The sequence below is a fragment of the Orbicella franksi genome, chromosome 3 (genome assembly GCF_964199315.1).
Source record: "Orbicella franksi chromosome 3, jaOrbFran1.1, whole genome shotgun sequence".
Lineage (NCBI taxonomy): Eukaryota > Metazoa > Cnidaria > Anthozoa > Scleractinia > Merulinidae > Orbicella > Orbicella franksi.
Genome location: NC_138147.1, coordinates 12,837,827 through 12,852,652, shown reverse-complemented (window position 1 = coordinate 12,852,652; position 14,826 = coordinate 12,837,827). Strand labels below are relative to the sequence as shown.

The 14,826-nt window shown below is 38.9% G+C and overlaps 1 protein-coding gene across 1 annotated transcript; it reads left to right on the top strand.

The window, feature by feature from the left end:
- Positions 1 to 9,244: 9,244 nt before the first annotated feature.
- LOC145481321 (uncharacterized) lies at positions 9,245 to 14,804 on the top strand. The gene has a single exon (XM_081459789.1). The coding sequence runs from the start codon at positions 10,686 to 10,688 to the stop codon at positions 13,821 to 13,823; it is 3,138 nt and encodes a 1,045-aa protein (XP_081315915.1). The 5' UTR covers positions 9,245 to 10,685; the 3' UTR covers positions 13,824 to 14,804.
- Positions 14,805 to 14,826: the final 22 nt, after the last annotated feature.

Below are 14,826 nucleotides of genomic sequence, written 5' to 3'. Positions count from 1 at the left end.
AATCAATGATCAATCAGTCAATCAATCAATCAATCAATGATCAATCAGTCAATCAATCAATCAATCAATCAATCGTTTATTAATTAGTGCCCAGAGGCTGACGAGGTCGTTAAGAACGTATGTGTAGAAATCTAAACAACGTCATTTAATTATATATCAGTATTGAACTAGCATGAGGTCCGTATTGGAGACATTGGTCAATTTTTTTTTTTGTTTTGTTTTTTGTTTTTGTTTTGTTTTGTTTCGTTTTTGTTTTTTGTGCACGTTTATGGACTGAGCCACAGGCGAAGTCATTAAACCTGTCAAAAAAAAAGAGAACAACATTTTCCAGTACGGACCGAACAAATCAGTTCAGTAAATTTTTATCAAAATGGCTCTTTTTAACCTGCTGATAAACTGGTGCGTCTCTGCAACCCATTCTCGGTTAACGCGCGCGCATTTAAGCATTAATTTATACGTTTCACACGTCGCTTTTGTGAATATTTGATTTACTAAAATTGTCCTCCAGACATGACAGTCAAAAGAGTTCTACCTAACACAAACCTGTTTATTTAGTGCAATGAATTGAAGACCCAATCAATTTCTGACCGCTATGGAAACCAATCAGAATTCTCCAGATTTCCAGTCCATATTGCGCACTCTCGAGACTTTGCTTTTGCATTTTGTTTTGATTCATGGAAGACGTCACAAAATGTGGTTTTTCGCAACTACTTTTGAAGTAAATTCAAAGTTTCATGTCAACCGCCATTATGGATGCAAAGCTTTATGCTTCGTTCTTTCTGATATCACTTAATGAAACAACGCCGTAGCTGTAAAAATCAAAGAAACTGTTGGAAAAAGAATTTAAAATGTCTCAAAGATAAGGTAAGCGGTTCGTAACGAATAGCATCGATTCACATTCCATCGATTAATACTCGCAAGCATTGGGGTGCTGAGACTGCGCAGTACGAACTGGAAATCATCTTTGTACTAAACTGTAACATTGGCTCTTTTTGTCTCAAAAATGGAACAAAAATAACAGTATTATTTCAACTGAAGCTCAAAGCATTTCAAATTTAACTCGTTCAGTCTTATCAAAACAAGGTCACCTGCAAGGTTATTGAACAGACAACTGTAAAATGGTGTATTTTACTCACGTTTCTGTCGAGTTCTTGTTTCACGTCGAAGTATTTATACCCTTGTGCTTGGTGGAAGTCTTCAGGAATGAGCGAACGGTCTTGGTCAAGCAATTCGCATCTTGTTTCTTCGAGCTGAAAGGCCATGCAACGGCACCTTGCCAGGCAGGCCGAAAGGCACTGGTGAGGAGCATACACAGTCAGGTTTAAGAACGAGTGACCAACAAGAGCTTTGTTACTAGTCACATGACTCTCCTCTATAAAACTGCCTTTGTAACACGTTCCTAAACACGTGAACTGACCCTCAACTGGGGAAGAGAGAGTGACATAGATTGCCACCACGATGATAACACCTTGGAAATTCATTTCTGAAATCAAGAATAGAATATCATGTACTCAACTTTTATGTTTTTGCTAACCTAAGCAACTCAAGGTCTACTTTCCAAGACATTTTCCAGGAAAGGGCATTCTGAGTCTCGTTTCCTCTGATTGACCTCTTTTGCAAGTCCCTTGTTTGCTCGTTCGTTCTTTCGTTCGTTCTTTCGTTCGTTCGTTTGTTCTTTCGTTCGTGCGTTCGTTCGTTCTTTCGTTTGTTTGTTCGTTCCTTTTTTCCTTCGTCGATCCTTCGTTCGTTCTTTCGTGCGATGCCTCTTTCGCTATTTCTTTCTTTCGTTCGTTCTTTCATACTCTCGTTCGTCCCTTTGTTCACTCGCGCGCTCGTTCGTTCGTTTGTTCTTTCCTTCTCTCTTTCTGTCTATTGGTTCCTTAGAGAAAGTCCCTATTTTGATTTCTTTTTTATGACGCTCACAAAAGATAGGTTTGGTCTTGTCAATTGTGGCTCATTAAAAAGGGAAAAAAGAAAAACTCGGATAATAGTCGGTTGTTAAACTACGCCGATAATGTATTCTGACTTCCTAGCAGCATCAGCATTTTGGAAACACCCTAATTAAGCTGGTATGAACACGTGTGAGGATAAAGGACGAGAATTCCAAAAGCATGTCCATGCCCTGTTTTATAAGCGTCGAATTTTTTCCAAAAAAAAAAAAAAAATCGATGCTTGTTTTTGTTTTGTTTTGTTTCGTTTTTTTTATCATTTTAATTTTTTAACAAAATTTCAGCCGTAAGTTTATATTTGTAACCCCCTAAAGAGAGAAAAAGAATATTCTGAAAAGTGATTCAAAGTCGATGGACACGTTGTAAATTGTTAAAAAGATTTGTCTGAAATGATTTCTAAGGAGTAAAAAATATGTAAAGGGAACAACAATAGTAATAAGCTGTTACAGTTTCATTGAAGTTACCGTATACCTTTAGAGGTGTCTCGTGTCCAAACCATGTAGCGCGCCCGGTTTAAATCATAGATACCTAAACCCATATATCAAATTTAAGCCTATAGAGCTTGCTATCAAACTATACCAAGAATTGCAAAATAAAATCAATTGTCGAATTTTTCGCGACCTCTCAATGCAAGCGTCTGAATTAGATTTTGAAAGCTTCAAGTCAAACTGAATTTTGCTTTTCGCTAATGTAATTTTTTCCTCCGTTTGCGAACCCAAGGCTTACAGAACATTTTCGAAATAGGATTAAAAAAATGTGGAGTAATGGTACCAAAGTCGCTGTGGTAGTAAAAATATTTCGAATTAAAGAATTCGCAGACAAGTTTTTGTTGTTTTTATGCCAAACTAGCTATTGTCCAAATTTGAGGACAAACCGGTAGAAATTCCCTTTGACTTGTAGCTTCCAGTAGGCGATTCGGTCGTTCACATTTAGACGTCGTGAAAATATCGGCAATTCATTTTATTTCCAAATTATCGGCAAAGTTTGATAGCCACCTTATAAGCAGTTTAATTTGATAAAGGGCTTTAAGTATCTTACTTAATTGGGACGCACTACATCACTTGGACGCGAGAAAGGTATACGGTAACCAGCCGCGCTGACTATGTTTTTAATTTTGTTGAGGAAACAGGAGAATGCAACTCGCTTCAGTATCGGGCGGTTTAAATACAAAATGAAAACTAGGGAAAAATTCGAAGCTAACTTTTGTCCGCCTTAGGGGTACAAAAACGTAAAACAGAAGTACAACACGATAACCTGACAAACAAAGTTCAAAAGCTTTGTTTGTTTTCAAGAAAGGTGAAAGTTGAAATCAGACGATACCATGATGGCTTATTTTTTTTGATCGTTTCTGTGAGGGATAATCATATCACAGTTTTTTGTTTTTCCCAAGGCTAAATTCATATCGTTCAGACTTTAAGATCTCCCAGTTTTTATCTAGAGTTTTGCTCAATCCCAGATGTTAATCGTTGCTCCAAACGACCGCAATTTTTAAATCTTTTCTCAGCATGCTCAGTTTTTGTCGATACGAACTTATCCGAAAACAAAATCCTTGTATAGGCTCACTGAAATACTAAATCATTACATAAAAGAAACAGAAACTAAATTAATCTTTTCTTAACATGCAGCGCACGTTTTCATGTCTGAGTTAACTATTTGGATTTTATACTCTGATTTTGAGTATCAAACTGATTTTCGTAAAATAATAATCGGAGACAATTTTGTTGCACCGTTTCGTACAGTGATTTGAACTAATAGTGACTGAAAAACTACTATTGCAAACATATATAATATTATCTAGGATAATTTGTACCTGTATCTGAGGCTTTACTGATCAAGCTGTGGCGTCGATTTTATTTTGTTCCAACGAAAAATGATTATTTTCCCTTCCAGTTTCCACCCTGATATCCATTTGATGAATCATTTAGTCATATTCCACTGTGCTTGTTTAATCTTTGCAATCAGAAGCAAGACTGACTTCTTTTGCGTAGAACAACTGGTTCATTAATACTTTTCTTTGACGGCTTTACAATAGATTGACGACCTACCTTCTTTCACTCGCAAGCACCTGGCTATAAAATGGAAAACAAACTCATAAGCTGTTGGTGTCCAACGTTTTTGCAGGACTCAAGCTGATATCGTTACCAATACTCAATTAAGTAATACGTTTTCTTATATGGCGTGTGTTTGTACCCGATATAACCGCGCTCTGATTGGCTAATTCTAGGGAATTATTCTCCCGCAATTATACTGCCCACGGGCCGATTACTGGCCTGCAAAAACAAACCAGAAAGCCATATGATAAACAACTTATTAACCTGAAATGTGCGGTCATATAAACAGGGCAATCTCAAACCTCGGCCTTGCTGTATTGACCGAGCGATCGCTCGGTCAATACGGTGAGGTCTAGGTTGAGATTTTCCCGTATTGACCTCATTCTCTGGTTAATAAGTAGTTAGGACCAGTTACGACTGCCTTAGGTAAGCTAAGCCGGTTTTCAATCCCAGAATAAGTTGTTTTGCGTGTAACTGGCTTTATTTTCACTTGGATTCCAGAGTGTCCATGGCAATGTCATTCTTTCTTTTTCGTTTTCCCTTTTGTTTTGTTCTAGTTATTGTTTTTTCGTCTTCTCTTTTCGCCGGTGGTCCAAAATGCAGTGCCTTGTACTGAGTGTTTTGAGAAAATCAAACTTTCAAATTAGCTTCATTTGTGTGTCTCTTTGTGTTGCCTTTTCATATATTCAGCAGTCAAGCTTTTCCCAAATGCCTGGGGTAAAGGATTTGAAACTCATCGCACCAAACAAGATTTCAGGAGATGGTGGCCTGCTTTCTGACGACCTTTTTCAGTCCTAATAGGCCACGTTCGATATATTAATATTCTTACTTACTCCGAGGCTTTCGGGTCAAAATTGCCATTTTTTTAAAGTTTCTTTTGTCCCTCAATTCTCAAAAGAAACCAACACCAAACATAAATATTTGCCCCGAAAGGCTCGTAGCCATGTTAGCATATTGATATATCGAACATGGCCTATTACAAATTATAATAAAGTTTCCCTATAACGCGCGCTCTGATTGGCTGAAAGAGCGTGCTTTATCAGAGAACAGAGCACGGGTTGATGACGGTAAGTTGGCTTTCAAATTTTTGCTTCGGAATTTTGACAAATTTGCCCCAAATTAAACATCCTCTGTGATTCAGACAAACGCAATGGAAACGAGCTCTATGTCTACAGTAAATATGGCTCACAGAGACCATTAATAGCAACAGTAGTAGCAACTGTACTAAAATAACGAGTTTTGCTAGATTCCCGCCGACAAAACACGTAGCGAAATAAACAAATTCTCAACCTAAACAGTGCTTCGATAAAAGACATTATATTTGTTACGAAGGCAGAAATTATACTTAAGAAGTAAAACAACGACAGAAAACAACAATTGAACTGTCTCTGTTTATGATGAGAAACTTTATTTTTGTAAAAATGCTCAATTGCTCAAACAACACTTACGTGCAGTGTAGTAACGCTCGTTCTCCGGTCATCTCAGCGAAGTGAACCGACGAGTGGTCAGTGCAAAGCTTGCTCTGATATTCTCTTCTGTGCTCGGATTAGAACCAGTGGGAGCCGTTTAGTCTTTCTAACTTTTACGCTAGTTCGGGCAATCTTGTTGCATGCGGCTACAAGCCGTAAATAACTGTAGCTCCTTTCAAATTCAACTCGGCATTTCGCATATTCATCCGCAAGCTTTGAGCTCAGCGTTTCGTAATTTCCACTGGAAAAGTGCACGTTTTCATGGGCCACAATACAGCCGGATTCCTCTGGACTATAAACCTTCACCTGCCTTAAGATCCGTATTTAAATATTAACTTGAAAGGGAACTTTGAAGGTATCGTTCTTCTCTCGAAAGCCGCTCAAACTACTCGAAACTGAAAGCTTAGCTGAAGTCCAGTTTGTGATTGACAGCTGTCGCTTCGTTAGCCAATCAAATTATTTGAACAATTCTAACAAGGATTGTGATTGGCTTATTTTAGCGTGCTTTATCAGAGAACAGTGTACGGCTGACGCCACTTTTGCTCGTTTGGAAAATAAAGTTTGGTTTGAAAATTCAGCTAAATGTGTGGGGAAATTATCGGATTCTTTATCATAAAACAAATAAAGAAGCCTCGACTGTGTTCTGTTCTGTTGTAAAGCACTTAGGAAACAGTAGAGCACTCAAGAAGTAGGGAAAAACACTCGACTACGTCTCGTGTTTTCCCCTACACTTCTTTCGTGCTCTACCGCTTTCTGCGTGCTTTACAACAGAACAGAGCACAGTCGAGGCTTCTTTGTTTGTTAAATACAGCCACATGTGTAAGCATTAAACGAATTACAAAAAGGGTAGACAATAGCAACACTAGCAAGCCCACGTTTTTACATGCCATTCTGTTATTTATGGCAGAATTGTGATACTTCTAAATGCATGTATCTCTCCACCATTGACACTTCCAAACGAATCAAGGGGAGTGAGCAAACGGAACGATGTGGATGAAGTACGTTAATGCAACCGCTAGAATCAACGAGCAATTAGTTGTCATAGCAACTTAAGAAGAGGTGCAACGTGCCCGTTTTGACGTTCTGACGTTCATAACTTTAAAAATTCTCAGTAAATGTTCCTGTCTTTTTACATTTTACCTAATAGATCGAGATTTTACTTTTTGTAAATTGTGAAAGGTCTGTTGATCAGACAATAGCGTATCAAAAAGATCAACGTTTTCTGAGAAGTGTTTAAGTTACTAAAGAGGCAAGCTAACAAGCCGGGCAACTCTACCAGAAAATTAACAATGCTTTGCATGAGAAACAAACGGTGAAACGCAGTGGAACCAGGTAGCCCCTCAAGGTGGTTAGCCATTATAGAAAGACCCCCTGCTGCTGACAACAACGATATACTTTTGTTACCAGTTCAACCACACGCCATGTTACAGAAACTCAAAAGAAACGTGAAAAAACGCACCCTTAAGTGATACCCCTTTATTGTGTAAGACGTACACTGTAGTTCCTTTTTTTCAATTCAATGAAAATTTTCTTGTGCCAAATTTGGAATATTACAAACAGAGTTGATTGCTAAAGTAGGATAAGCTGGAGACGACATTTACGATCGAGTCGATGCGCTGTGACAGCATCAAAAGCCAAGGCAATTTTTCGTACATTTGTAAGCTTCATTTGGAAGTAGTCCTTTTTGTAGCACTATCTGCAAAGAATATCTGCTAATGTTATTGATTGCACATTGATGTAGTGGAGTCAAGTAAAGTGGCCCTTTTTCCAGTCTTGTACTTAGTAAACATGTTTTTGAGGGACACAGCTTTCCCACCCGGATAACCTGTCCATATAAATTGTCATTCTATTTCACAGAACTGTTAAATGGTCGAGGGACACAGCTTTCCCACCCGGATAACCTGTCCATATAAATTGTCATTCTATTTCACAGAACTGTTAAATGGTCGGTTAGAACTTAAAAGTAAAGTGAGTGCGGGTTCCCTAAAGCCTAATGCTACTACATTGTTGTAGGTCGGACAGGAGTCGGCCCGCTCTCAGCATGCATGACCCTGTTGCTCAAAGCAGGGATAAGTTTAAGTTTAAGGTCGTATTAAGCATCATTTCAATCTTCAAATATCTTCTCGTCAATAGACCATTTTATAGTTGTCTGCTCAGTGACCTGGCTTTTGAATGGCAGCGAGGCTGGAGGCGACCTTGTTTTGACATAGATCTCACTGCTTTTGTTGTGTAAATCAAGTTGTTCTTATGCTAAGTATAGGTGCATTTACATGACAAATAAGCAAAAAGTGAGACAAAAGAACTCTTTGTTTCACCATCCAATAGTTTTCTAACTAGCATAGTAATAACAATAGGTGACATCACTGATGCCCTCGCTATCACGTGCAATTAGTTGTCGTAGCGACTTAAAAAGAGATGCAATGTTCCCATTTTTAGGTTTAAACGTTCAAAACCTTAAATGTTCTCAGTGAACGTTCCTGTTTATCACATTTTGTCTAATCGGTGATTTTATTTTGACGGGCAGTTTTGAAGTTAGTAAACAGGCGAGCAAAGAAGCAAGGGAACCATACCAGAAAATTAACCCTGTAGCACAGGTGAAGCAAACGTTAAAACACAGTGGAATCAGGTAGTCCCTTATGGGGGTAGCTATTAGAGAAAGGCCCCCTGTTGTTGGAAACAATGATATAATTTTGTTGCCAGTTCGAATTCAACCACACACCATATTACAGAAACTCAGAAGAATCCCAACACGTGAAAAAGCCTCCTAAAAGGTATGCCTTTTCAATGACACCTTCATTGTTGTTCATTAAGTAAATCAATAAAATTTTTTGGTGTGATCTAAATTCTAAATGTTCTAAATGTGAAAAACGCACTTAAATGATCTAAAGAGGGGAAAACTGGAGACGACATTAACGAATCAATGTGATGTGACAGTCTCTTGGAAAACTAAAGCAATTCGTAAATTTATACTGATGTTTGCACCCTTGTTTTCATTTGCTAAAAGTACAAAAAATATTGAAGCTGTCCGAAGTACTAAGAAGTCAGTTAAAGAAAACAGCGAGATAAATGTATTTTCACGAGGGGCTTAAATCTACCAATGAGTTAGTTTTTTTAAAACAAAAGCTTTAAACCTAGATTCCCATGGCAGAAAAGAGAAAGAGCTTGCCTTGAGCAACCTCTATTAATTCAAAACGTTTTAATAAAACGTAGGAAATTTTCAGTACTTCACAATGCTATGCACTCGTTTAATTTTCATTTCTAAAGAAACGTCTTTGGCAGTAACTTGATCATTCGATGACTTTAACCTTAAGCTTCCTTCAATTCATTTGATCCTTTTTGAAATGAACGAATTAAATGTATTTACATTTAATTCGATTTGATTTAAATTTGAAACTTAATTCTTTTGGAAACACTGTCTTCAATTATTTATGAAGGAAAAGAAGGTTCCTTACGAATTCAGACAGAGAAAGGTAAAAAAATATAATAGGAGAAAAATAAAAATAGGTAATATTGATATTTCTCAGTGGTATTGCCCTATTACTATTACTATACCAGTTTGAAAAAGCTAACAAAAACAATGACAGAATAGTGAAACTTTAGTTCATCCATTTAAACAATTGAAAATAAGAACCTGCCTCTTTTTTCCTGCTTTTATGCAGAAACAGGCTCAGAGAAAAAGGGTTGCTAACGTGGTCACAACAATTAAAAAAGAAAAAGAAAGACATTAAACAAAATACGAAAAATAGCTAACATATTTCTCAGTAACAGAGCCATTTTACTAGTGCCAGTTTGAATAAGCCAATAGAAATAACAGAGGTCGTTTGGATCTCTTGAACCGTTTGATCTAAAGAATGTCCTTTGTTCCTAAGTTAGCCACGAGCCAAAGGCAAAACTCTGAGGTTAGAATTGCAAATTACGGAGCAGTGGAATAAATTTTTTCGGACAAAAACACATCATTCACATTGACAGGAAACACGAATGCAGAGTCATTAGTGTCTACGGTCTTGAGGTTAGTAGAAAAAGAAATTGCAAAAGATGTTTTTCTTTCAATAAGGTAGATAGTTCAGTTTTATAGCCCTAGATTGTACAATTCTACGTTTATCATTTTATATGTACGGTATTTTCTGGCAGTATATCTATACATTAAATCACTTACTTGTACTAATACCAGAAAAAAAGTTCGTTTTTCCATACATAGCTACATATTTAACCCACCCTTGACGATTGTGGTTGTAAATTATGACAAATCTCGCGTGATTTTTCCTGGAAGAGAAAATATCTTCCGAACCAAGACATAATTAAGTTATATCACATGAGTTTCTGCCATTCAATAATGTCGTATGACAACAATAGTATTCATTTCGTTATTTCTTTTAGTTCGCACAATGCTGTACACGTGAAGTTCCTGTATGACAAAGTATAGAATGTGAAGATATATATATATATTTGACCATTTTAAATCGTGTATTTAATTCAGGTGTGTCACTAAGATTGAACTGTTTTTTTTTTTATTTGTTGGAAGCAAGCAGCCATTTGCTAGGTAATAGCTGCTCGCATGACAATCTTTTTAAAAAAATAATATTAACTGATTTACAATGAGCTTTTATCGCCGGAAATAAGTCTGTATCTCTCTTGGTAATTTGTAAAAATGACCTGCTATTGCCCGTTTCGCCCGTGATTTCTGTCACAGAGGGTGATACAAGATGACATTAACAAGTTAGCTCTACTTTGTTTAAGTTTTGCCATCTGTCAATTGTCTTTCAACCTTTTGGCCGTTTATCAAACATTGTAGGCGAGGATGATAAGGTCAAGAGACTACTTGTGAGAAAAAATTATTGGAGCTATTGTCAGTTGTCAGTTAAACTGCTGACGGTTTGATGGTTAACAGTAACCCCATCCAGTTCTTCTTCAAAGGGAAGACGACCTCACTAGCTGGTGATACCCAATAGAGATGTTTCTGTTTTCTTGCCAGACGCATTATCTGACGGATAAAAGTTTACGAATTCAAAGGTGCCTACAGAAGACGTCCGATTGGTCGTACAAAAACAATGATAAAGACCTGTTGAACCAGGGGGTAGAATTTTCATGGATCCTTAGCCCATTCAGTTTGCTAAGAAAATTGAAACAAAAAATGAGTACGTACGAAAGTTCGCAAAAGTAGAAGTAGTATTGGTTAGCCGGGCGGCTGTCCAGTTTAACCAGACTTCTAGAAATTTATGACACACATAATACTTAAGGAGATCGAAGAGAGATTTCTCGAAGTTCTCTCTAAATTCTGCCAAGTTCCGCCTGACCAGTTATACCTCTCTTTTCTCATTTTCTTAGAGTGCAAGCCAAAGATGGCACTCACATTTCAAGCTCTTTTTGTGGCTTTAACTCTCGTTGCCTACGGCGATGCTGCTGGTATCGGAAACGTCTTTAAGCTCTCGCGTATTGGTAAGACTTTCCGGAGATTACCCATGAGTACCAGGGGTCTGGAACGATCTGCAGATATGGCTGGTTACACCTTTGGTATTGTTGGGGCATACTGGCGCTCCAACACACTGGCTGCATACGCCCAAATGTCACGTGGAGAGATCCAAGAAGCCATGGAGACCATTCAACTCGCTATAGCAACCTTGACAGTCTGGGATCTTGGTCAGGGAATCGCATATCCAGTGGTGCACAAGCTAGTCGATAGAATGATTAAGAACAAACAACTATTTGGAAACACTATTCAGGCGTTTGATGACTACCGTAACATTATGAAGACGGGAGTTCTTGATGACGCCACGAGAGCAGCAACTCCAGACGCTCTGAAGGCCAAACTTTTACAAAAGAAAAGGAGCATAGGCAACGCATTTCAGACAGATGTCACCAAAATTATTCAAAAGAGCCAGTTGTATACAGATCTAGTGACAGATCTAAGAGGAATCAAGAATGTACTCAAGGTCGTTAAGTGGACTGATGTTATTCTGGGACCTCTGTTCGATGCAGCAACGGTAGGTGTCAGCGCCTGGCAGCTTGCAGAAGCCATCAAGAACAAAGACGGACCTGCAATCGCTGCAAGTTCACTCTCCCTTGCTTCAGGTCTTGCTGGGATCACGGGATTTGTTGTCTCCGCACTTGCAACTACAGGATCTACGCTGGCGGCTGTTGCTGGTCCCGTTGGAGCACTCGTGGGCGCTATTCTTGGACTGGCGGCAATTATGGTTGAAATCTTTACAGCCCTTAATCCGTACAGGCAAATCGAAAGCCACGTTAAGATGATTCGAGACCTCACGGACAGATCAAAAAAGCTGCTGGACCGAAATATTAAGGATCTCCCCAACCTTGTTCCGCAACGAGATCATTTTGAATTTTCGTGGGTGTATGAGGTGAACCAAGGTCTTATGATCGAAAACATCCAAGGTAGACTACAAATGTGGGGGCATCATGTTACGTTCAAGCCCGAGAATCCATCGAAAGAAAAAAATGGTTATTTGGTCATTGGGCCGGAAAGACATTTGGACAAATCGAAGTATCCAGGCAATTTTTTCTGGAATCCTACAGGACTTGAAAACATTGGTTACGACTTCTACGGTAAAAAAGTTACAGATGAATTCAAGGGTGCCACAGTGATAGTCAATACTAATTTGGTAGCTGGAAAAGCCAGCGTGGAACTAAAAGGACTGGACATTACAACTTACATGAGCGAGACTGATGACAAGCCGGACAATGTGATCATTGACGATATGTACGACGTAACACCCTTACCCGGATGTGTTACAGTTAAAACAGGCGCAGGCGACGACGTCATTCAAATAAATGGCTTGGTCGGGAAACCCAGAATATTGAATAGTCAACTACGACCTAATCCGAACCGGAAAGCTTTCTTTGCTATCCGTTCAGCGTATGGAAGGTACAAAGTAATGCAGAGAAATAATGACGTTCTTTCTTTTGAAGGAATGCCGAAGGTACAAAAACGCGACCACAAAATTCTCGGCGTGGAGTACGAGATATTTTTTGGAAAACTACACTATAGGGTTGCTGACGATCAAGGAAGGCCAGTGAGCGTTTACTGGGGTTTCGTAGAAGGGATCAAGATGTTCGTGGGGACGCCGTACAACGACATAGTGGATGTTATGTTGGGCGGAATGTTTTTCATTCGACAGACAAAGGGACAAAACGTGTATAAACTGTACCTTCATCCGGTTTTACATTCCCGTACCACAATTGATGATCAGTCCAAAACACCAGGCAAAATTATCCTCGAAAGCCGCAGCTATCAGGGTGGAGGTGGTAAAATAACGAACAGATGTCTTCAGTTTTCCAAAGATGATCGCACATTGTACATTTACGAAGACAAAGGGCAGGCATGCGCAGAGTATTCTCGCGCAAGAATCGTTTTTAGCAAGAGAGCAAGCAACACCCACTTGGTGAGAACGGAGGCAGATGGAATCGAAATGACCTTGGAGCAACTTCGGCCGAAAACCAGCGATGCAGCCATGTTTGATGCAGGAGGAAATACGCAGTATTTTTCTGATTCTGCTTCGGCGCGAAACCGAAGCTACTGCCAGAAAGCGAATGTTGCTCTTTATCCACCTCATCCTCACCAAAGCAAATTCGTTTTGAAAACCATTCAAAGTAATGATTCCAAGGGTGCACTGATCTTGTCTTCCGACTTCATAAACAGTTGTATGCATAAGTCAAACATGTCAGTTTTACTCCTCCGTAGCTTTGACCTGGATCGTCCTTCCTGGCGTCTGAAGTTCTTTGTACCGAGAGATCAATACCATGTTGAATGTCCTGGAAACGAGTTCGAGCTCCCCATTGTCAAGAACTTTGCAAGGCTCATGGAGGAACGGAATGATGGGGAGGATCGTTTGGTGGCTGATGTTCGTCATGACAAGCGTATTCAAATCGATGTGAACGCAGAGTTGGCGAAACTAGATAACCGACAAAGCTACCATTTTGACAAAGAATTCGAAGGAGAAGTGGGTGTTTCCCAAGATTTGTTGTTGAAGCCGCCTATAACCATGGATCCGACATCGACCTTGACCTTCCAGTTGGATGTCAAAGGTGGTCGGCAGTGGGATCCAGACGCGTTGATTTTTACTGACGAACTAAGGAACTGGCTGAAGGAAAATGGACGGAGGATGCTGTTGATAAACGAACTCGAGGGGGCTTGGAAACTGCAAATAACCAAAGGTGACGACACACCCACACATTCTCTGAATCTGAAGAACATCGAACGCATCGATTATGAACCGAGGGATGGGTCCCTTAGGCAGCCTATTGTCCTGGACTTAGCCACTGAGGTTAAGAAAAGGATCGATTTGGAGACCACCACTGTTCATGATTTACTAACGGAGACAGATTCTTGCATGGATTGAAGAAATACAGCGTTGATCACTGAGCTCAACATGGAACATTTACTACTTCTGGAGTTATATAAGTTTCTGGCTGTAGTTATTCCATGGATGAAAACATGCCAAGTAATAATCATTGCAATAGTTAGTATCACCGAGGTGTACAAATCAGTAACAATGAAATTAGAAATGACAGTGTTCGTAAACTAACAATGTCATTTTATTTATGTTTCACAACAACAACGAACATTTTACAGACTGACAGAAAAACGAAGCTCGCAAAAAGCCGGTCCAAAAGACTATTAGAGGCAAAAGAATCTTGGTAATACTAGAGGAATATGTCACACAAGGCTTTGCATGATTTTCACCGAATTTCAGAAAGAAATTGTTTTGGTTGATTCTGAAAGAAGGCCGGGATTTATGATTGTAACTTTAATTAGTCAAAGTAATCAATTGAAAGTTAAGTCAGTAAACTGTATTCAAAACCAAAAAAAAAATGTTTGTTTGTTTGTTTGTTTTAAATATGTCAATGATACACTCACGTGAGTAGCCCACAGTGATATACTGCAAGGAACCCATGCAGTTTGATTAGCTTTGGCAAATACGACTTCTATAAGTGGTTCGAAGTTGTCAAGCAACCTCGGCTTTAAGGATATAAACCATCGTGTTGGCAAGTTACTTTTCGTTCCATTAGAAGCCAACATGGATTGAATTCGAAGGGTATATGCCTGGTGTTCAGCATTAAGAAAAGAAAAGGATTAACACCACAAATCTTGGAAGACGTGTAAGTCTATAGTCAAATCTATAGTCCTTCTGGTTAGTTGGTATTTCGTTTGTTAGTAAGAACAAAATCATATGAACAAGTTTTCGCACCGTTTTATTAACCATAACAATAACCGAAATGCCACTCTCGGTTCCTGACATTTTCAGAGACAACTGTGAAACCCAAATTATTATCCTTTGAAAACATGCTCTTAGCTTATTTCTGGAAAAAGTTGAACACAATGCTAAGTGAGTACTTAAAGTG